The following is a 24,410-nucleotide window of genomic DNA, read 5'->3' on the forward strand; positions in this document are numbered from 1 at the left end:
CTAGTTTAAGAATCATTGTATGAGTTTACAAGGACCGTACCCTTGAAAAGTACAAATGCAATGATATTTCTGGCCATCAACTACCTTCCCTTTGGGTTGGTGTCAGTAGGGCAGAATATAATCAATCCACAAGACGTTTCCAAAAATAACTACTCCACTTATTGGCTTCTAAAGCCACTTATTGGGTATAAATTCCATTATTAGAGACAAAATCTTTCTTGCAGAATTAAGCATAAAGTTTCTGAGCAAATATCCTGAAAAGGATAGCATGTTAAATTCACAAAAGTTATGTCTGGTATCAAATCTCTTCCCCAGAAAATACTCTGATAGTACAGAGTCTAAAGGGTTCTTCTTTCTCTCTTCCTACTTTTACTCTATTTTAATGCCTTGTTGTTGGTGGTGTTAGAAAAATAAAAATAGAGAGGGTTGATGGGGGGGTGGGAGGGAAGGGTGGGTGGGTGATGGGCATTGAGGAGGGCACCTTTTGGGATGAGCACTGGGTGTTGTATGGAAACCAATTTGACAATAAATTTCATATATTGAAAAAAAAAGACAAAGAAACAGAAAAATACAGGTTGTTCTGTGGCCAAAAGAAGTTGAAGAATAAAATCAACTGCTGTGAACCTTCCAGATATGTGATCCTAGCTATTGATGGAAGTGAATGGATAAAAGAGAAGAGACAGGGGGAAAATAAAACAAGATAATAAATGTAAGAATACCTTATAAAGTATAAATACAAATTTAAAAGAATGTTATTTTAAATGTTAAAGAGGAGGCTTCAGGGGCGCTTGGGTGGCTCAGCCGATTAAGCGTCTGGCTCTTGACTTTGGCTCAGGTCATGATCTCACGGTCATGAGACTGAGCCCCGCATCAGGCTCTGCACACGGCTTGGAGCCTGCTTAGGATTCTCTCTCTCCCTCTCCTTCTGCTCCTGCCCTGCTTTCTCGCTAAAAAAAAAATAAATAAATTACAAAAAGAAGAGACTTGGCAAACTAAAGGTAAACTTTATTAATTTTACTTCTTCTTAATGTATAAGAGTGTTCCTTTCCCTAACTGTCTTAAAACTCTTTAGTTCCTGTATCGCTAGGAGATTGTATCTGAAGTGATAAATTGGCCTTTCCGGACATAATTTTGGCTATGCCAGCTCTTAAGATTCCGTTTCCTGAAAAGATGTCCAAACAAGATGGTCACATGTGTCAGACATGCTCTTCTTGCTGTCCTGCTGCCAGTCCCTTGTTTTGAGTTCAATAAACTACCTCTGTAAAAAAAAAAAAAAAGATGGCCACATATAAGAAGCACCGTATTCTTTGAAACCCCCATCACCAGCATCAAAGACTGAATTGGCTGAGCTGCTAACATGAGAAGTACCTCACATTTTCTCTTACCTGTCTTTCTGTCCCTTCCTCTGGTTATCTGAGACCATCAACTCTGTCTGCCTGTAAGTCATTGCATTGCTCTAGTGTGGCTGTGTGGAAAGAACACCATGAAAGTCTGGGTCCCAGCCCCAGGTGTGTGTAATGAAACAACCAAACAAGTTATTTGTCCTGCCCTCAGCTCAGTATCTCATCCATAAAGTAAAAATCTTGCTTCCACAGCCTAACAGAGAGAAAAAAATCACCCGGTATTCTAAAGTCACTGCTTGTTTGGAATAGGAAACTTGTCAGATTTACAGGAATGGGTCTGGGATCTTAGAAAATCATTTTCTTAAACTTGTCTCTTTTTAAATTTTGAGGCACTCTTGAAGTATGTGAAAGAAATATGTGAAACAATGCAAGAAATATGTGAAAATAAATATGAGCACATCCCGATTTGTATGCTTTACATGATGTAGTCAGAGAATTGGAGAGTAAACTTCCAAGGGTTGATACCCTATTTCTTCTTAATAGGACACTATGACAGAATCAAGAAAGTCCCCGAGATGAGATCGTTTTTGGCAAATGAAACAAACCAAAGTTGTTAACTTTAAATCAGTGCCAACCAAGTTGACAAACCATTTAGTGGTTTTCAACTGGGCGGTGAAGAATGAGAATGTAAGTATGGGGCCTTTGGGAACAGGGAGACTTCAATACACTCCCCTGAGTTTCTTCGTCCCAACCTTCTCTGTGGTATAACACAAAAACCAGAATAGTAAAGCTGGTGGGGGTCTGCAGAGGTCACTGCGTGCCCAGGGTAGTTGGCCATAACCTTTAGGGAGAGCAGGCATCAGAACTGGTGAGATAGAGCCAGAGGAGCCGAAGAGGAACATGGTTCCTTGGGGCCTTTCTCGAAGTGGGAGTCCGTGAGGCTCAACAGATAGAAGCTGCACTTCTGCCTGCAGCTGGTGGTGGATTGTGCGGAGAAGCTAAGCCCAGGGGACCTGAGCAACACCTGCATTGATTAGTGGAACTGCCCTCAGGTCCAGGTTTGTGGAAGAGGCTGACGCTTGCCTTCCCTCTACATAGACTCCCCATGTGGATGTCATCTTCCTGGCTCCACCAGCCTAAGCTACTTTCAGAAAACCTTGGACAGGTAAGTAAAAATTAAAACTCACTGAAAAGAACAACATTTGATAGGGGAAGCCTGCTATTGTTTGAATGTTTGTGTCCCCCCCCCCCCCCCCGCCATTCGTATGTTGAATACTAACCCCCCGCAGGTTATTGGGAGCTGGGCCCTTTGGAAAGTGCTTAGGTCATGAATGGGATTAGGTGTCTTATAAAAGAGACACCCCAGAGATCCCTTGTGAGGACACAGAAGGCTCGGGCTAAGAACCCAGAAGAGGATCTTCAACAGAATGTGACCACACTGGCACCTTGATCACAAACTTCCAGCCTCCAGAACTGTGAGAAATAAGTTTCTGTTGCTTACATCTGTTTATACCCAGTCTGTGATATTTTGTATAGCAGCCTGAACAGGCTAAGACAAAGACCAAGCTAAACATCTAGAAGAGGTGAATCATACTGAAGAATTGATGGAAAAGACATATGAGCGCTTTCATTAAAAAACAAACAAAAAAACATTCGAAAGGATTGTTTACAACACACACACACAAAACTATTTTCTAAAAAATAAAATTACAACTTTTTAACTTTAAAAGTAAATAGATGGGGCACGTAGGTGGCTCAGTCAGTTAAGCATCAGCTCAGGTCATGATCCCGTGGTTCGTGGGTTCAAGCCCCGCGTGAGGCTCTGTGCTGACAGCTCAGAGCCTGGAGCCTGCTTCGGACTCTGTGTGTGTCTCTCTCTCCGTCCATCCTCTGCTCACTCTCTCTGTTTCTCAAAACTGAATAAACATTAAAAAAATTTTTAAATAAAAGTAAACAGATAAATTAAACAAGAGGGAACCAAATTTGGTTGTGATGGGAACCAAATTTGCATGCTAGAAAACAAAGTAGAAAAAAAAAATCTCCAGTAGATAATAAATACAAATGTATGAAAATTATGAAAGAAAATACAAGACATGGGAATGGCAGATAAAATACTAGTGAAATATCCAGAAGGAGAAAAGAGAATAGATGGGAATTAATAATTAAATTTAAAAAATAAACATTCTGTAGCCTGAGGGGGACTCAGTGAATGAGGCTGTTCTGTCCCCTCTCCATTATGAGGAGACATTTCAATTCCCAGGTTCCCAGCTAGGATGAAGTAAGCAATCTCCACCCTTTTCCTTCCACTGATTACAATGAAAAATCTTGAACAGGATGCATAGGACAACTATCTGAGAAGTCTGAAAACTAAATAAGAAACAAACCGATTAGGGAGAAAAATCAAAATACCAAGAAAACCAATATGGCGGATATTTTTCTGGACTTTTTCCCCCCTCCTATGCCTCTAGTCATAGACTCTTGAGCAGCCGGAATTCTGGAATAGAAGGTGGGATTTAAACACACACACACACACACACACACACACACACACACACACCACACACACACACACACACACACACACACACACACACAAACTAACTAGGAAAGAAATTATTTTTCTGGCCTGAGGACTATGAAGTAGGTCGAGAGGGGTCCTGCAGGACAGAGGCTCTGGGAGAAATCCCTGGGTTGCCCCTAGATTTTTATTTTCCAATCTCTGCCTCAGGCAAGTCTCAGTCATGAAGCTACGTGCAGCGACTGCTGCCACACAAATACCTAAATACCTGAGAGAACAATCTGAGAGCTGAGATAAGGAGTCCCTGTTGTTCACAGAGTGTACAGGAGGAAATCATTACTGTTCTTAACCCTCTTCTCTCAGTTTGACCTCAAGGTAGAGCCAATCACAGGAAGTGCATGACAGCTGCTGCAAAGCTAAAACCCTAGCTTTTTGTCCAGAGGACCAGGAAAGGGGGCTATGGAGAGTGAAGGTGTCAGGAGTAATCATGATGAGAAGAGATTCCAAGAAGGAAAACCCCCAAATATGTTTTGAAGCCCTGGGCACATCCCAGAGCTAACATTTGTGGAACTGACCCATTTCACCACTAACAATGATAACGACCAGACAGTGTTACAGTTGAATTCTAATTTTAAAGGAAGTTGGTAAGTAGAAGAAAAGGGAAATAAATGAATCACAATTGAAAAGAAAAAAAGATATGAGTATCTTAATAGAGAATCAAGACATTTGACAAATTATTGGAATTAATAAGAGAGTTCTTCAAAGATCCTGGGTATAAAATCAATTTTAAAATACCAATTAAAAGGGCCACGTGGGTGGCTCATTTGGTTAAACGTCCAACTCTGGATCTCAGCTCAGGTCTTGATCTCAGGGTCCTAAGTTCAAGCCCTGCGTTGGGCTTCACACAGGGTGTGGAGCCTACTTAAAATACCAACTGCCGTCCTATACACTAACAAAGGCTTAGAAAATGTAATTTCTAAAAACTGTAGCATTTGTAACAAATAGCAACATGAGTTATTTACTTATTGACGCACCATTCAAAAAACGGAATTAACAAAAGATCTGTAAGACATTTACAAACAATTTTTTTTAACTTTATTGGAAGATAAAATAAAAGACCTTTTTAAGTTGAAGGGCATACAATGTTCCTGTACAGGAAAATTCATTATCATCACTTCCTCCCCAATTCATCTATACATTCAATTCAGATGAATTCTAATCAAACTCCTGCTGGGCTTTTTCCATGGAACTCAGCAAGCTGACTCTAAAATATTCATGACACGGGGACACCTGGGTGGCTCTTGATTTCAGCTCAGGTCATAATCTCACTGTTTTTGAGAAAAAGCCCCACATTGGACTCTATACTGACAATGTAGAGCCTGCTTGGGATCCTCTCTCTCTCTCTCTCTCTCTCTCTCTCTGTCTCTCTCTGTCCCTCCTTCATTTGTGCTGTCTCTCTCTCAAATTAAATAAATAAACATTAAAAAGTAAAAATAAAAATATTCACAGGCCGGAGAACCTACGTGGCTCAGTCTATTAAGCTTTTGACTTCAGCCTAGGTCATGATCTCATGGTTTGTGAGTTCAAGCTTCACTTCAGATCCTCTCTCTCTCTCTCTCTCTCTCTCTCTCTCTCCCTGTACCTCTACTGTACTCTCGATCTCTCTCTCTCAAAAATAAATAAACATTTAAAAAATATTTTAAAAATAACAATATTCACAGACCAGCAAAGAGCCAAGAATAGATCATACAGATTTGAAGAATGATGAGCTAGACTATTGCCTCACAGCAATCAAAATTTATTATAAAGAGCGGCACCTGGGTGGCTCAGTGGGTTAAGCGTCCAACTTCGGCTCAGGTCATGATCTCACAGTTTGTGGGTTCAAGCCCCGCATCGGGCTCTGTGCTGACAGATCGGAGCCTAGAGCCTGCTTCAGTTTCTGTGTCTCCCTCTCTCTCTGCCCCTCTCCCACTCACACTGCATCTCTCTCTCAAAAATAAATAAACATTAACAATTTTTTTAATTATTATAAAGAAATAGTGATTTTAGAAGAATGGTATCAGTACAGAAATAAAGAAGTTAATAAAACTAACAAATAATTAATAAAACATTATATGGAGGGGAACCTGGGTCACTCAGTTGGTTAAGAGGTGACTCTTGATTTCAGCTCAGGTCATGATCTCAGGGTTGGTGAGTTTGAACCCCAAATTGGGTGCCATGCTGGCAGTGCAGAGCCTTCTTGGGATTCTCTCTACCCTTCCACCACTCATGTACTGTCTCTCTCTCAAAATGAATAAATCAACTTAAAAAAAATTACACGGAAATGAGGTGTTTAAATTTTTTTGTAATATTTATTTTTGAGAGAGAAAGAGACAGAGCATGAGCAGGGGAGGGACAGAGAAAGGGAGATACAAAATCCGAAGCAGGCTCCAGGCTCTGAGCTGTCAGCACAGAGCCCAAAGCAGGGCTCGAATTCACAGTCTGCGAGATCATGACCTGAGCCGAAGTCGGACGTTTAACCGACTGAGCCACCCAGGCTAAATGATGTATTTAAATATTTCAAAGAATTACAAATCAGTAGCAGAAGAATGTCAATAACAGTGCAGAAACAAAAGGTGACCCAAACCTCACCAACTATCATCACCATTACCTCACCCGCACACTAAATGGATTCATAATTGGTGAAAAGCAAAACTTTAAAAATGTTTAAAGAGCATAAATATTATCTTTTTATTTCAGAATTTGAAACAGGACAGAAAAATCATAAGCACCAAAGAAAAGGAATACTACATTGATCACATTAAAGCTAAAACTTCTACAAATCAAGTCGCAAGAAACAAAATGAAAAGACAAGTCACTATCTAGTAGAAGAAGTAGAAGTCACTAACAAATAGAAGATATTTGCACTGTACACAATCAAAAAACAACACAAAACAAATATTATCAAGAAAAAAATTAAATTTTCAAATTAACAAGAAAAAGGAAACAACACAATGGAGAAAGTAGACATGAATGGGGAACCCAGAGAAGGGAAAATCTGAACGCAACCTCCCCATGAGTCAGGGAAATGCAACTTAAAGCCAAGATGAGTAAAAAAGAAAAAGGCTGAATATATCAGATGTGGAACAGCAGGGACCCTCACATACTGTTAAACTACTGATGGGAATGTGTGTATATATATATATATATATATATATATATATATATATGTATAAAATATATATATATTTTAATGTTTATTTATTTTTGAGAGAGAGACACACAGAGCACAAGCTAGGAGGGGCAGAGAGAGGGAGACACAGAATCCGAAGCAGGCTCCAGGCTCTGAGCTGTCAGCACAGAGTCCCACGCAGGGCTTGAACTCACAAATCGCGAGATAGTGACCTGAGCTGAAATCAGACGCTTAATCGACTGAGCCACCCAGGCGCCCCGGGAATGTGTATTTTTAATATCAATTTTGACAGTAATTTGGCCATTTGTGGTAGACTAGAAGAGGTACATCCACAGCTCCTAGAGGTTCAACTCCTAGTAATATATCCTAAAGAAATGCTCACACTTATGTGAAAACAAACAAATAACCCATGAGCAATCATGCACTTTGCAGCATTATTTGTAATGGTGCAAAATTGGACACCACACAAATATCCATCAAGAATACACTAGAGGGGCACCTGAGTGCCTCAGTGGGAAGTGTCTGACTCCAGTTCAGGTCATGATCTCACAGTTCATGAGTTCAGGCCGTGCGTCAGGCTCTGTGCTGACGGCTCAGATTCCGTGTTTCCCTCTGCCTCTGCCCCTCCTCACTCATGCTCTCTCTCTCAAAACATTTAAAAATTAAAAAAAAAAAGAATACCCTTTTGGGAATTATGGGAATAATGTCATCAACATGGCAAAATAAGAGTTTCCTACCATCTTTTCCCCAACGAACACCAGTTTTTACAGAGGGTTTTGCACAAGTCCAGGAGTCCAGTGGAAGAAGTCATAGCATATTATTGGAGCCAGAAATTTTTTTTCAAATCTGAGATTGGATGCATTGAAGAGGGTAAGAGAAAGAGTTTCACTTTACCCATGTCACTGCTCCCCGGAATGTTCACTGAGCATAGCTCAGTTGGACAGAAGAGACCTAGACTTCTCAGGCCATGACTCTACCCATGGGGGAAAGAGAGAACGTGTGAGTGAGCACCCATCCTCCCCAGCTGTGTGGGATGCTGCCAAAGAGGCCCTTTCTCCCTTGCCCATCATAATGCTAAGTCGTGAACTGCATGACTGGGGGGCAGTAAGTGGCTGGTAGAAAAGCAGTCAGGAGGTGCCTGGGTAGCTCAGTCCATTAAGTGTCCCACTCTTGATTTCAGCTCAGGTCGTATCTTGTGGGTTTGTGGGATTGAGCCCCATGTGGAGCTCTGCACGGACTATGTGGAGACTACTTGGGATTCTCTCTCACTGTCTCTCTGCCCCTCCTCTGCTCATGTGTGTGCACATATGTGCTCTTGCTCTCTCTCTCTCTCTCTCAATAAATAAATAAACATTAAAAAAAAGAAGAAAAACTGTCAGGACTTGGAACAATAGTAACAAAGGGACACACATGCTATGAACCACTTTTCAGACTCCATCGTGAAGCCTACCCACGAGCCCCTGGGGAAACCAGGCTACCGATCCCTGCAGGACTGGCCCACGGCCTTTCCCATTACTCTTTGTGCCTCACCTACACAAACCCCGGTCCTGTGGTTGGTTCCCTATGTGAGTCCCCAGAGGCATCGAGAGTGGACCTTTGCAGATAGCTAGCTAGCAAGCAGCAGCAGAAAGCCAGACCAACTCAGCAGAATAGAGAGGGAGCACACAAATCTCTATATATGACACAGCCCTAGGGAAAGCAAATTGGGAAGCTGTCAGCACCCAGCATGGCCTAGCAGGAATACAATCTTAAGGATTTCCTTCAAGAGGGATTAAGAAGTATGGAATAGGCATATCCATAAGAAAAGACCAGAGGAAGCTTCAGAATCCCTAACAAGGCTGAAAATGGACATTTTCTTTCTTCTTATTCAGAGAGATGCGGCCAAGTGACTAAGCGTTGGTTCGTAATATGCTATTGGAAATCGTTGGGTGGGACTTTTATAGATTTAAGTGGGGACAGATAGCTGAGGGCCATCCCTTTTGTCGCATCGTCTTTTCTTTTTGGCATGGGACATCGGCATGTCATGGATATGATCAAGGCCACAAATCGTACTGTTTACAGCAACGACTTCAAAGTTGTCTGGATAGAGATGGGACAGAAGGTAGGAAGAAGATGGGAAACAGATTTTCCTTCTCGGAGTTCTCAGAAGGACCTCACACCGCTGACGCCTTGATTTCCAACTTCCAGCCTCCTGACCTGTGAGAGAAGAAATGACTGTTGTTTCAAGTCGCCTGGTTTGTGGCACTTTGTTATTGGCAATCCTAGGAGAAACTAGGGCCACAGTTAAACCTTTATTCCCAATTAATGCAACCGCCAGCATTATGGATTACAGATTTTCTTGTTTGTATTCAAGAAAAATAAGTTTTTTCTAGAAAAAAAGATCCTTGGCGACTTGCTTTGAAAGTTCTTGTCTGTAACTCTGCATGGGACATGCCTCTGTAAACCTTCATTTTAAGGTTTATATAAGGAAAAGAAAATCATTACCTAATGCTGATTCTATTGTTCAGCATCATAGAATGTTATTATTAAAAATTATCTTTGGGGCGCCTGGGTGGCTTAGTCGGTTAAGCATCTGACTTCAGCTCAGGTCATGATCTCACAGTTCGTGGGTTCGAGTCCCACAGGGCTCTGTGCTGACATCTCAGAGCCTGGAGCCTGCTTCGGATTTTGTGTCTCCCTCTCCCCTGACCCTTCCCTGTCCTCTCTCTCTCTCTCCTCTCAAAAATAAATAAACATTAAAAAATTTTAAATTATCTTAAAGATTATTTTACCAGTAGCTCAACTGGATGCAATTATTTAATACGTGGCCCACTATGCCAGGCACTGTGCAAGGGGTGAACGTAAGGTTTCTGGCTTCAGCCTCAGGTTGGAGAGTGAGACCAGTCACTGAGGTGAAAAAGAGAAAAGGCAGTTTGGAAAATAGATAATATATTCCATTTTCAGTGTTCTGAATTTCATTTGCCTATGAGACAAGTAAGTGAAAATGTCTACAGGAAAATTGGGCTAGAGATTCTGATTTGGAAATCATACGTTGATAATAAATGATATTTCCCAGGAAACATGCAAGAGGTACCGGGATTGGTGGGTGGGTCAGAAAGGGCAGGAAATAACCCTAAGGAATCACTGGCAGGGAAGGAGATATATAAGGCATACTCTCTTCTAAGGAAGAGAGTGCCAGGGAGGACAGAGGAGAACCAGGAATGTACTGCACCATGGAAACCTGACACAGAGTGTTCCTTAGTACACTAAGAAACTAAGTCCATAGTACAGAATGTTTCCAGAAAGTCACATTCAATAATGATTGAACTGTGCTTTCTGGATTTTGCAAAAAGATATTGGCTGGCCGCCCTGGCAAGAGCAGGTGTAATGGAGCAACTGGGGATATAAATCAGGGGCCCCTGGGTGCCTCAGTCAATTAGGTATCCGACTCTTGATTTTGGCTCAGGTCACAGTCTCACAGCTCATGAGACTGAGACCCATGTGGGGCCTTGTGCTGACAGCTCAGAGTTGGCTTGGGATCTCTCTCTTCCCCTGCCCCATTTGCTCTCTCTCTCTCTCTTTCAAAATAAATAATAAATAAATTAAAAAAGAAAAGAAAAGAAGTCAGTGTGCTGTGGCATGAGGAGTGAGGGGGAGGGAGGATCTAAAATGTAGCAGGCTCTGTTTCCGATTCTGTGTCTCCCTCTCTCTCTGCCCCTCCCCCGTTCATGCTCTGTCTCTCTCTGTCCCAAAAATAAATAAACGTTGAAAAAAAAATTTTTTTTAATGTAGCAGGCTCACTTTTAACCAGGAGAAAGAATGGCTAGGTGCTGATTGCAAGAGGCTAGGTAAGTTTGTAGTTTTTCAAGTGGATCTGATGAGCTGATGGTTACATTATTGTATATAGGAAACCAAGTCACCAAGAGGCAATAGGAAATATTCAGCTCTAAAGAGGCACATCCATTATTATTTTGCATTGAAATATTAGTGTTCCTTTCTGATGTTGAAAGTATTATTTGGACCGGTGAGTCAGTCAAGATTATTTATTAAGTACAACAAAGACTTTTCTTTCAAGGAGTTTCAATTCTAAGAAAGGAGGGGCACCTGGGTGGCTCATCTGGTTAAGCGTCCAACTTCAGCTCAGGTCATGATCTCACAGCTGGTGAGGTCAAGCCCCACATTGGGCTCTGTGCTGACAGCTCAGAGCCTGGAGCCTGCTTCGGATTCTGTGTCTCCCTGCCTCTCTGCCCCTCCCCCGCTCACGCTCTGTCTCTCTCTGTCTCTCAAAAATGAATAAATGTTAAAAAAAAAAATCTGAGTAAGGAGACAAGGCAAAAATGACCAACATTCAAAAGTGGTAGCAACAGGTCCACAAACTTTGTGCAGGGAAGATTACAAGATTCTAGACAGCGCAGAAAATAAAAAGAATAAAGACTATCAGGTTTCCAGAATGTCTCATGTGGGTGTCCTACCTGGAATCAAGTAGAAACCATCTATAATAATGTAATGGTTGTGAAAACCCAGTCTGGTGTTTCCTGCCTTCAGAGACTTTTGGGGGCAATATCCCAAAGTGCCAGCAGGTGGGGATAATATTTCAAACAAAGATGATCAGGCTACAGGTGCGTACTCATCACCAACATATGGGAGTGACACAGTAATAGATTAGCTAGGCAGAGCAGGTGTGCTCCAGAGAAAAGGGGATCTTCCTCCCTTTCCCAGCAGAATAGGTTTCCTTTCCTTTTTAAAAATTTTTTTAACGTTTATTTATTTTTGAGACAGAGAGAGACAGAGCATGAACGGGGGAGGGTCAGAGAGAGAGGGAGACACAGAATCGGAAACAGGCTCCAGGCTCTAGGCTCTGAGCAGTCAGCACGGAGCCAGACACGGGGCTCGAACTCACGGACACCGAGATCATGGCCTGAGCCGAAGTCGGACGCTTAACAGACTGAGCCACCCAGGTGCCCCTCCTTTCCTTTTTTAAAACGATATGAAATACAATGATTGTGTTGAACAGAACAAGTATGAATGTATTTTGGCTTTTTCTCCTCATCCCCAATTTTTGAAAGAGGATTACACTGTTTTTGTAATTCATAATAAATTAATTAAAAAGAAGCAGAATTGCAATGAGGCAATCCTCCCCAACCCAATATATATCTCTAGAGATGAATTAAAAAATTAAAAAGCATTTTAAGGTAAATTCTGGCCATACTGGCGTTTCTAATCGTGGCATTAAGATGTGTTTACAGATGTACGGCATTTGTCAGATGAATTCGTGAGATGCTTGACTCCTATTTGGCAAACAAAAAGTTTCTCTGTTACAATTACTGGAACACTGAAGACATATTTGCACACTCAAAGAAGTTTTGTGTTGTGATTTTGCATCAAATTTGGCTGTAGTTTTAAAAAACTTTTTATTCAATTTGATTTTTGAAAAAAAAAAAAAACAATAAGAACTTCTTTGGGTGCAGGTTTCCTCCTGGTCTCAGCCCATTGATAGTTGCTGTTGGCTAGGAATGCCTGGGGCACTCACCTGGGCCTACTTAAGGCGGCCTTCGGCAGCCATTTTCCTCACTGGAGCCAATGTGGTTCCCTTGAACCAGCCCTTACGGTTGTTATTACGACTGCAAGATGGACCTCCGGAACAGCCACCAAGAAACTTTGAAAAAAGACTTAATCCTCACAGGTACTGAAAGATACACAGCATGCCCAAGGACCACAGAGTGTGATAGAGGGTAGAAGCGCTTTGTTTTTCCTGGGTTATAAGGATGGGATACCCAGGGTTTTTCAAATTCACTCTTCATTGGTGAATTGAAAACCTAAGAGCTGGGATGCGGATGTGGGAAGGGAAAAGCGGGGTCACTAATGTGGTCAGTTTCCTAGGTTCCCCAGGGCTTTCTAAAGGGAAACTTTATTGGCTGGGGCTGCCTGGTTTCTTATTTGTTTTACAAGTAGCTGTCCCATACAGTTGACAATATATTTATTCCAGATGGACGTTTTTGAAATGGATGGATGCCTTGACAATCAAAATCTTAATGTCTGGCATTCATGTTATAGGGTATTTGTTTAAGAGGGATTTGTGTGTGTGTGTGTGTGTGTGTGTGTGTAGTTCTGCTATTTGTTGCCTTGTCTAAATGGTTCTTAACACAATTTAATGTTAGGCATAGCTACAGTTGGCCTCATAAAAATTTGAAAAACTGAGGATTATTAGTATCATTTTTATCGGTTTGTTGTTTGGTTGGATTGGTGGGCGTTTAGGGGCTAGTGGGTTGATTTTTTTTTTCTGCAATCAGTCTCTGAGTTTACAAGGATACTTTGCGCCAATTTTGTGGAGCATTTTCAGAGAAGAATTTCCAGAGCTACTCTAATTGAATCATAAAAAGGGTCTGGTAAATGATTGCCTCAAACGATGTTATGTGTGAGAAAGCAACTTACCAGCAGAAGCATCCCAAATACAAACAAGCACAACACTAAGGCTTTTTGTTTAGTGAATATAAAAATGTGCAGGTAGAATATTACAGATAAAATTACTTCTATGGATGAAATTTCCAGTGTGGAGTGTCCATGTTACAAGAAATAAAGGAGGGGGGACAAGAATATGTGCACTGCAAACTTCTTTAACTAAAACGGGAGCACAGACTAATATCTGGGCCAGCTGTTCGTCAGCTTTGCTTGATCAAACACAGCAATTATGTGGAATTGGGGCAATGAGACTACTATCAGCCTGCCGGTGGACATTTTATTACATCTAGTTCTTAAAGAAAGCAAAATTATTTTACCAAAGCAAACTGGAGTTACAGTGTGGTTTGATTTTTACTAATCTAATAAATGATTTTGATCTGTTAGTCTCCCAGGATCTGGGTTCTGAGCTACTGCCTACTTCATAAGTAGCATCCCAGAAATGGAACCCATGCCACACAGGGAATAATAGGATGCTTTCCATTTGAAATCTCTGTGAAAACAGATAGGACCCAAGAAATGCTTTGCAGTTGAATCCTATCAATGGCAAGCTGAAAACTGTCACCCTCAACTCTGTAATTGTACTGTTTATGTTTCCCTCATCAGCATCTGTCAGTGAATGATTTCTTCCTGAGACTGAGGGGTGAAAAACTCATTTCCTATTAAAAACTCAATTACCCCTGGTATGTGCTATCACCACCACTATGTGTGGTTTCTATTTGTCACCTGAAGAAGGTAATAATTCTCTGGCGTTTGCACCCCACCATTGAGCTGACATGTTAGCAGTGCCGCACTGTGTAGATGAAGCGATTTACCAAAGAATTCAGGGGAAAGACCTTTTTTGTTTGATTCCGTTGGATGAATGCTCCTATGGACGTTGAGGTTCTTTCCACAAAACCCATTTTCTAAACCACCTATGTGCTGTATAAATGTGCTTTAAATGTTACATTCTGTGGAAGCTTAAGATCTCTTGAGGGGAGGGAACAATCAAAGCAGTCTAATTCTATACCATTTGATCGAGGGATTAATTACTTGTATTTAAATTTCCAGATAATTGAATGGAAAGGAAAACTTACAGCCATCTAGAAAGAAGTCAGCTGGCAGGGAAATCACAGATGGGAAATTTGCCCAGTGTTGAGAGGTTTCAGGAGTAGAAACAGCTGCACAGCCTTTTTAACAGCAGAGCTTAATAATACCAGAAATGTCTTCTTCTGTACAATGTGAGGTGTTATGTCTAACATTTTGAAATCCATTCCTTGATTTGAATATTTGTGCAGAGCCACTGGTAGTTCATTAAATAAATAGGGCATTCGAAATACCAACACGAATTTATAAGAGTAATTTCTTTTTTTATGTTTATTCATTTTGAGCACAAGCAGGGGGGGAGCAGAGAGGGAGAGAGAGAGAAAACCCAAGCAGGCTCCCCACAGTCGTCTCAGAGCCCATTACGGGGTTCAAACCCACAGACCATGAGACCATGACCTGAGTCGAAATCAAGAGTCTGGACACTCAACCAACTGATCCACCCAGGCGTCGCTGTAATAGTAATTTCTAATGCTTCTAAATTACTTCTAATTTATCACACTATTATAAGCATTATATATTTATATTAGCTTATTTGCATAATACTCATAAGGCAGTGACTATTGTTACCTCAATTTTTTTTTGAAATTGAAGCATAATGTACACACAGAAAAATTCTTTTGGACAAATGCATACAAGGTAGAGAACTATCCTTCATCCCACAAAGTTTCCTCATACCCCTTTGTAGTAAAGTCCCCTTTCCTGAACCATCCCAGAGACAACCATTCTTTTGATTTTTATCACCACACTTGAGTGTTCTAGAATTACACATAAATGAAATCATAAAGTATATGTTCTTTTGTGCCTGGTTTCTCTGGCTCAGATTCATCTTTTCGGATTCATCCATTCTTGTAACATAAATCAGTAATAAGCCATCGTGTGAGTATTATACAATTTGTTTACTCACTTTCTTGTTGATGGACATTTCTGTTATTTCCAGTTTTGAGCTATTATGAATAGGCTGCTGTCAGTAGTCTTGTACAAATCTTTCTGTGAACATGTGATTCCAATTCTCTTGGACTAGGATTAGAAGTGTTAGGCCATAGGGGTGCCTGGGTGGCTCAGTCGGTTAAGCGTCCGACTTCGGCTCAGGTCATGATCTCACGGTTTGTGTCTTCGAGCCCCGCATTGGGCTCTGTGCTGGCAGCTCAGACCTGGAGCCTGCTTCCTTTGGATTCTGTGTCTCCCTCTCTCTCTCTGCCCCTGTCCCAGTCAAACTCTGTCTCTCTGTCTCAAAAATAAATAAACATGATTAAAAAATAAGTGTTAGGCCATAGGTTAGGTGCTTGGTTTCATTTTATAGGAAACTACCAGACATTTTCCCAAAGTAGTTGTATCATTTAACATTCCCACCAACAGTGTGTGAGTATTCCAGTTGTTTTGCTTCTTCACCAACATTTTGTGTTATCACACTTTTTAAACTTGTCCATGCTTAAGGGCATGTAGCGGTAGCTCCTTTTACTTTTAATTAGTATGTCCCTGATGAATAGTGATGCCAAGCATATTTTAATTTGCTTACTGACCATTTGCATTATTCCATTGTGAAGTGTTGTGGTTAAAGTCCTTGGCCTATTTTCAACTAAAGCTGTTTGTATTATTATTGCTGAATGGTAAGAGTTATTGGAATATTGTGGATAGAAATCCATTACCAGAAATATGTAATGTGTGTATTTTCTTCCTGGGTGTGGCTTCACTATTCGTTATTTACTGGAGTATTTTAAGGAGTAGCAGTTTTAAATTTTGATGAGGCCCATTTTGTCATTTTATTTTCTTTCAAGGTGGATGTTGGCAGTGTTCTAGATAAGAAAACTTTCTCTGCATCAAGATAATGAAGATAGTCTCCGATGTTTTATTTTAGAAATCTTACAGATTTGGCTGTTATGTTTTGGCTTATGATTCATGTTAACTTATTTTTCTTTTTTTAAGTATAGTATCAAGTAGGTGTTAAAATTTATTTTTTTCCATATAGAAATTCAGTTCTAGCATCATTTAGGGGGGAAAAAAACCTTTACTTTACCCTGTTGCAATTAATTGCTATAATGCCTTTGTCAAAAGTTAACTGACATTGTAACAGTGGCATGCGTCTGTTTCAAGATTTTCTCTTCTGTTCTCTTGATCTCCATCTATTTTTATTCTACACTGACACTTTCCTTTCAGAACTTGAACAATATAGTTCCATTGTCTTCTGGCTTACATTGTTTCTGATGATAAGTAGAGCTCATTCATACTGTTGCTCTCTTATAAGTAACCTGTCTTTGTCTCTAGCTTCTAAAAATTTCCCCTTTATCTTTGATTTTTAGCAGTTTGGCTACGATGTGCCTACATGCGGTTTTTGTTATGTTTAATCTGCTTGGGGTTTGTTAAGTGTCTTGGGTCTCTGGGTTCATAACTGTCAGATTTGGAGAACTGTGATGATTATTTATTTAAATATTTCTTTGTCTTTCTCCTCTCTTTCTGCTACTCAAAATTAATGAAGGTAAGACCATCTGATAGTGTCCCTCAGGTCCCGAGTCTCTTCATCTGTTGTCCTTATTGTTTTGTTCTGTGCTTCAGCTTGAGTGGTTTCTATTAGTCTGTTGGAAAGTTTCCTGCTCCTTAGCTTCTCTAGTGTCTCACATACCATTGAAAATAGATTAAGGACAATTTATTTTGTAGTCTCAATTTATCAGAGATTGTCTGTATTATACCCACATTTAAAAAAAATTTCTCAGACATTTTAGTAGCAGTTGTGAAGTCCTTGAATACTAATTTCCACATCTGTGACACCTCTGTGTTTATGTCTGTTGATTGTTACTTCTCATCATAGATGACATACTCTTGTTTTGTAATCTGTGCCAAACATTTTGACTGGTAAGATTTTTAGAGTTTGAATTTATCTTACTTCAGAGAGTACTGAGATATATGTTGTCATTCAGTCAGTATCTATAGATGGGTCAACTTTTCCTATGGAAACTTGGTTTTAGGCTTTGTTAGAGCATGTAGAGTGTCGCTCATTTGAAGACTAGGTTAGCGCTAGTCATAAAGTGTGGCTTTTCTGGGATAGCAATGAAATATCCAGGGTTTTCAGTGAAGTTTCTACACGAACTTCAATCCTATTGTCTCCCAGAACAATGTATTATCTAGAATCTATGTTCAGCTCACCATTCCCTAATAGCTGCTTGTTTTCCAAGTCTCATGGAGTCTTATTCTGACCTTACTGACAGCTGAGTGTTCAGCCAAATATTCAGGGGGATCCTTTAGTGACTTTATGTATGCTCTTGTCTACGTAGCTCCTTTTACTTTAAATTTCTGCCCTACGGATCTCCCTCACCTCAGCTGTTCCAGATCCTATCTCCTTATTTTGCACAGCTAGACTGTTGATCTCTTTGTTTCCCACTTAAAAATACCAGTTTGGAGAGTGTCTTCAAGCAGAAATCTGGGGTTAACTATCTAACGTGTTTTTCCATTACCCATAGACCATAGCTTTCCAGGATCCAAATTCATTCTGTCTGGCTTTAGAGTGTGTGTTCTAATGGAGAGCCTGGCAATAGTGTTTGGAGATTGTTTTTTTCAGGGCCTCAATTTCCTGAAATGAAAATGAAAAAAAAAATAGGTTTATGTCGGAAGCCATGGGCAGGTGTATTACATGCCTAGTGACAAAGAAACGGAACATGGTGTTATATAACCATGGTGCTAGCAAGCAAGAACTTACTTTAGTCTCATCTCCAGCCAAACAGTACAATACACAGTTTTTGTTGTTGTTGTTGTTTTTCTGACCTTGTGGCTTGTTCAATCATGCAGCCTTACCTGTAAGCACTCAACATCAGAGTCCCCTCCATGACAAAGTGGAGATACTGTGAGGAGCAGCAGCAACTCAGTAATTTGTGTCCTTGATGTCACTTATCCTGTTTCTTGGGCCAGAAATAAACCACAGTGAAAGTAACTTCAGGCAAGTCCATGTCATATGTGTCAGTCTTTTATCCTAGTCCTTTACAGTCTTAGCTAATACAGTTAAGTAGGCTCCGCACTGTCAGCACAGAGCCCAGCTGTACAGGGCTCAGTGTCATGAACACTGAGATAATGACGTGAGTTGAAATCAAGAGTCAGGACCCTTAACCAACTAAGCCATCCAGGCACCCCATAGTATCTCATTCTCTCACCACCTACATGATCAATCCTATCCTCTACATTTAATTTAAACTAAGAGGTGCTATCAGGGAAAAAATAATACATGCAGCTGAATGCAATGGACGTGGAGGTTAGCCTGAGATAGTGTTTTTAGTTCTATGTGTGCCTGCAACTGAGAAAGGAGATCTGCATTAAGGTGGAACAAGCATTAACAGACAAGCAGAAGGAAAACACCAAAAGCTTTATAAAAGCTGGATGTATAAGCCATGTTTTCTGGTTTCCCAGTTCCTAGTTTTACAAGTGTACCTGTATTTCAGTTTTTATACCCTTGAAGTTGCCTATAGAATCCTTGAAATTAATATTGCTTCATAGGGACTAGTTTGAATAGCCAACTTCCTGGTAATTAATATTCCCTAACTAAGATGCTTAACCACCATGGTCTGATTGCCCTTAAAAAAATTAAAATGGGGCACTTTGTGGCTCAGTCGGTTAAGTGTTTGATTTCAGCTCAGGTATGATCTCATGGTTCATGAGGTCGAGCCCTGCGTCAGGCTCTGTGCTGACAGCAGAGCCTGGAGCCCGCTTCAGATTCTGTGTCTCCCTCTCTCTCTCTCTGCCCCTCCCCTGCTTGCACTCTGTCTCTCTCTCAAAAATAATTTTGTAAAAAGTAGCATGAACTGGCCTAAATTTTAAAAGTTTCTTTGGAAATGATTATCTCTAAAAGCAAAGAGTAGGCCCTCCACCTACCTAAGTAAGATCTGTGGTCCCTTTGAAAATAAATGAGCCAAGTTAACTAACCATGTTCAAGAAATAAGCAGCTGTCTGGTGTTGCCTTCCTGACTAAGAAACCAGGACCTAGAGACTGATAATACTAAGTAGCTTTTGCTGCTTGAGAATCAGCATAATCAAATGAAACTGCATAAACTAAAGTGGAAATGGAATCTGCTCTTTGGTTTCTGGCGGCACATGTTAGTTACCTTTTCATGAGTTACTAAAATAGCAATAGTTCTGTTTTTTCTGTCCTTTATTCCTATTGTGACACGTATAAAATCTTCCCCAACAGAGCTTTTTATGTTTATCCCCATGACCTCCTTAAGCTTAGATTTTTGTCAAGTGTTAATGTACCAAAAGAGAATTAGAAACATTTTATCTCCTTTACCTTATTGCACTTGCAAGCGTTAGAAACAACCAGTGTAACTGTCTGTTTGCACCAAGACCTCCCCTGAGACCACCACATCAACTGGCTCTAAATCTAACAGTATCTATGGTTTGCATGGCCTTCAGTTCCTTTTAAGGCTGTGATCTCCATGTTCTAGCTGGCTGCCAGTTGGGGGCCTTTCCTGACTTTCAGAGGCCAACCACTTTTCTTGACTCATGGTTTCCTCCTAGAGCATCAATGCCAGTCACCGTACTGTCTTACTTGTAATCCCTCCCCTTGTCTACTGTCTCTATAACCACATCCTATTAGATTGGGCCTACCTGGGTAATTCCAGTTGCTCTTCTATGTCAAGATTTTTTAAAATTTTTTTTAATGTTGTATTTATATTTTGAGAGCGAATGACAGTGTGTGAGTGGGGGAGGGGCAGAGAGAGAGAGGGAGACACAGAATCCAAAGCAGGCTCCAGGCTCTGAGCTGTCAGCACAGAGCCTGATGCAGGGCTTGAACCAGTGAACTATGAGATCATGACATGAGCCAAAGTCTGACGCTTCACCCACGAGCCACCCAGGTGCCCCATTCTATGTCAAGATTTTAAAATTTAGTCACATCTTCTAAGTCCCCTTTGCCATGTAAAGCAAAGGTTCTGGGATTAAACTATGCACATTTACACAGGTTCTGGGATTAGGTTATGGACGTTTTTGGAAAGACCATTATTCTGCCTACTACACTCAGTGAAGTCTAACTCAAGTCTCTGGGGTTTCCTCCCAGGCTCAAAACTTAGAATGGTTGGAAAGGATTATGAACAAAGATTTTGAAACCTCCTTTCCAACATGATTCAAGTAATAAACATAACATTGTAAGAATACTGTAATATGTTTAAGGACCCTAAGAACTTGGAAACCAGTAAATTCATCCATCATAAACCCCTCTTATGGTCTCCCAGATTAAAGTTAGAAGATAGAAGAGAAATTTTTTAGGCTTACCCCAACCTGGTACCCAAATAATAAAATTCACTCTGCTTAATTTCATTGTAATGAGGAGTCTTTAACCCGAGTCACTGTGCTAAGTATGTTATTTTCCCTCCTGCACTCCCTAAATCAGAAAAACTGTCAAAATAGTCAGGCATTGCCATTTATAGTCTCTTTCGTTCTCAAAAAGAATATCCTCTTGTCTCACCTCTGCTGTCTACAGGTATTTTCCATGCCTCCTTCTAGAATGGATACTCCCTAGTGTGCATATAAAAATTTTCCCATACTGTGTCCACTCCCATAGGTTTAGATATATGGTTCTTTATTTCCTTGACCTTAATCTTTTTTTTCTGGCTCATTCCAGGTCCCTGATCAACTTTCTGAGCCATTTATTCCTGCATGTTTGTCCTACCCTGGGCCCCTTTTCTCTATACAGTAACTGAAGCTTTGCCCCTTTGGGGGGTATTCCCCTCTCCCCATACTGTTTCTGGTGTCCCCTGGGTGCAGCTGTTGTTAAATATCAGTCCATTTTGTGCTCGTACCCCCACAGCAAGTCAACTGATTCATGAACAGAATTTGGTTTGTCACCCCTTCTCTTGGAAGCTAACAGCTGGCCATGGGCAGTATCCGCCATGAGTCCATAGGTGTGAGCTAAGAAATAAGCACCTGGGTAGCAGTGGTAGGTGACAGGGTGTCTGCCACCTGTTCATGCCTGTTACTTATGCCTCTCGACTTGATCAAGTCTCTCGAAAGTACTATTTCCACCTTATAATGGATCTTACAATCTTACTTGCACTACATGGCTGGTTAGGCCCTCCTAACATTTTGAATGGAGGGACTTGACCATTTCCCAGCTCATGATAGGCATCCCCGGCTATATGGTCGCTTAATGTCCCATACTCAGATGCCCAATCTCTCCTATGTCCCAGGAGCATTCTAAGACTTGTTTTGTGACTAGTGTACCCTTTTTTTTTTAAAGAAATTGAATAGCCTTTTTTTCCCTTCCAGAATTCTAGGATGCTGCTCTGTAACCCTTTTAGTGGAACTTTTCTAGTGGCATCTTTTTCTACCACAGATATTTCTGCCTTTTTTTAATTAATTAACTAATTAATTTTTGACAGCTTTTTTTTTTTTTTGGTTGGACATTTTTAATTTTTTTATTTTATTTATTCTCAGGTTAGTTGACGTACAATGTAGTCTCGGCTTCAGGAGTAGATACTGCTAATAACAGAGTTTATTTGACTCAAGTGGAAGAGCTGCTTATACTGAAGCCTCAGCCTGTTAGAGCCTTGTCTTGTTGTGGAGCTCCCTCCAAATTGACAGACTTCCATCTTTCCCAGTCAGCAGTCCTAACAACAGTCACAAGCGCAACCTCAAAAAGCCCAAAAGGATTACACCACGCATTTTGCTTCTCTCTTAACGCCAGCTCCCTGGACGCCTAACATCTTCACCAATGTAGCAGACCCTTGACATTTGTTAGGATTTATCACCAATGCCTGGTCTACCTGTGTTTTACCAAGACAGTCTGAAGCCTTAAGTTAAAGCAGTGGCTCTCAAAACCTGCTCCCAGAATCACCTGGAAACTTGTCAGAATGAAAATCGAGAAATTCAGGGGGTGGGGGTCAGCAGTCCCGGGGAGAGCCATCCCTCCCAGTGATTCCGACGTATGCTCAAGACAGAACCATTGAGTTAAATGCATGCTCCCTTGGGGAAGGCAAAACCTCAGCCCTAGCACAGCAAAGGGAGACTCATGAAATACCTATGTTCCTTGATGGCTTTACAGAAGCTAGCCTTAGCTGCCTAGATTAACAATCCTAATGCTATATGCACTTTCATGAGAGACCTGAGAAAAGATGGCCTTCATATTTGATGCATTCATAATTAAGACAGTATAACTTACTCGGTCTGTATTATAGAACACTTGGGGCTAGTGTTCTATTTTCAGAGTTTAAACAATGATTTTGAGTTTGTCCCTGATGTATTGCTGTGGGAAAGAGCAGCCCACTATGACACCTGCTGTTGCAATAGATCTAAGGCAAAGTGTCAGAGATACAGAAACGACAGACAAAGAGCCATGGCTAAGTCCTCTGCCAAGATGCCCTAGATCGGCTAAAATTCATGGCCAGATACATCTGGGGTGTTCACAAAGTGCTGATTAGTTTGCTCTTGGGATGCAAGGCTTCCGGTCAAGTTGCAAAGAACAAGCAAGTGAGCAGGAAAGAAAGTAAGTTCCATTAGAAGTTAGACACATAAAAGTCATCAAAACAGAGGCAAGGGACCCAAAATGCTTAGATGGACCTTAACTTCAAATAAAGAGGTCTGTATTTAGTTAGTGCTTTTTATTCACTTAGAGTTGAATCACTAGAGGGTTTAGAGGACCCAGTTTGAAAAACACCATATGAAAAGTTTAGCGTGGTTGGTCTTCACTTGTTGCCACAGGGATCAGAGGTACAAGAACACATGCTGGGATCATATGCAAACTTGTTATGTAGTGTGGTCTTCTAGGTAATCCTGAAGAAGTTTGGTACTCATTTGTTTGGATTATTAATGAAAGTAAAACAATTTAAAACACTGTCACAGAAAACTTGCAACCCTATCCCCCAAGAATGTCTGGAAAAGTAGCTGAATTTGAGAAACACCATTCTGAATGATTTTTTTTCTTGGCTTTTCTCCCCCATTCTATGAAAATTTAAGAGTCCCTTATTGTGAAGTCTCTTCTAGAATTGCGAGATTAATTTCTTTCTGCAGTCTCTAGTGTGAATGGTTCATTTCTTTTCTAATAAAGAAATACCCATAGATGAAAATGTGCCAACTTGATTATAACAACTAGGACATAATGATGACGAAGTGTTTACATACTGAATTTAATTAGTATAACGCCAATTCCTGTTCTCAGGATTGCTATCCATCACTGTTATACTCCAATCCCAATCCCTTGTGAAACTGCAAAAGTTGTTGCAAACATTTGCAGATGTTTCTACTCTGAATGTTTACTAAAATATTAAATAGGCAATACAATATATCAATAGGCTTTTCTCTATTATAATAGCTCTGTTATCCATGATGGCCCAGTTCAGTATAGTGGCTCACTAAACCCTGATAAACCTAGTCTCCTGCACCATGACTTGCTGAACCATTTTCAAAGAACTAGCACATACTAAAACATGCAACGTCTAAAGGCTGTAATGAATGAGACATGCAAGTGTATATGTGTGTGTGAGAGCATTTTAGGTACCAGCTGTATGACTGACTTAAAATCATGACCATTTCCTGTTATTATACTGTTTATGTGTGGGGTGCCTGTTGAAGAGATTACATTTATATCAGAATCACATTACCTTCATTTACCGATTGCATGGCTCTGAGCAAGCCTTTCAGCTTCTTGGTGCTCAGTTTTTTCCTCTGTAAAATTGGAATAATAATACTTCCTGCCTGTGTAAAATAGTTTGAATAGTATCTCACACATGGTAAGCACTATATAAAAGTGATGGATGTTATTAATAAAATACCAGAACATAAAATGTATTCCATATTTTTTCTAGAGAGATTTACAAGCAAATTTGAAGCCAATTTTATAATCTCTCAAGACATGCTTTTGGATAAGATGGGAAAATAAGGCTAAATG

At 40.5% G+C, this 24,410-nt stretch overlaps 1 protein-coding gene across 1 annotated transcript in view; it reads left to right on the forward strand.

Moving 5' to 3' along the window:
• The first annotated feature begins 12,525 nt into the window (after positions 1-12,525).
• Positions 12,526-24,410, forward strand: part of LOC128315301 (C-type natriuretic peptide-like) — a 58,220-nt gene continuing 46,335 nt past the window's right edge. Inside the window, exon 1 of the mRNA XM_053221449.1 lies at positions 12,526-12,695. Within this exon, the coding sequence (XP_053077424.1) occupies positions 12,526-12,695 (170 nt within the window). The remainder of the gene's footprint in view (positions 12,696-24,410) is intronic.

The sequence above is a fragment of the Acinonyx jubatus genome, chromosome A1 (assembly GCF_027475565.1).
Source record: "Acinonyx jubatus isolate Ajub_Pintada_27869175 chromosome A1, VMU_Ajub_asm_v1.0, whole genome shotgun sequence".
NCBI lineage: Eukaryota > Metazoa > Chordata > Mammalia > Carnivora > Felidae > Acinonyx > Acinonyx jubatus.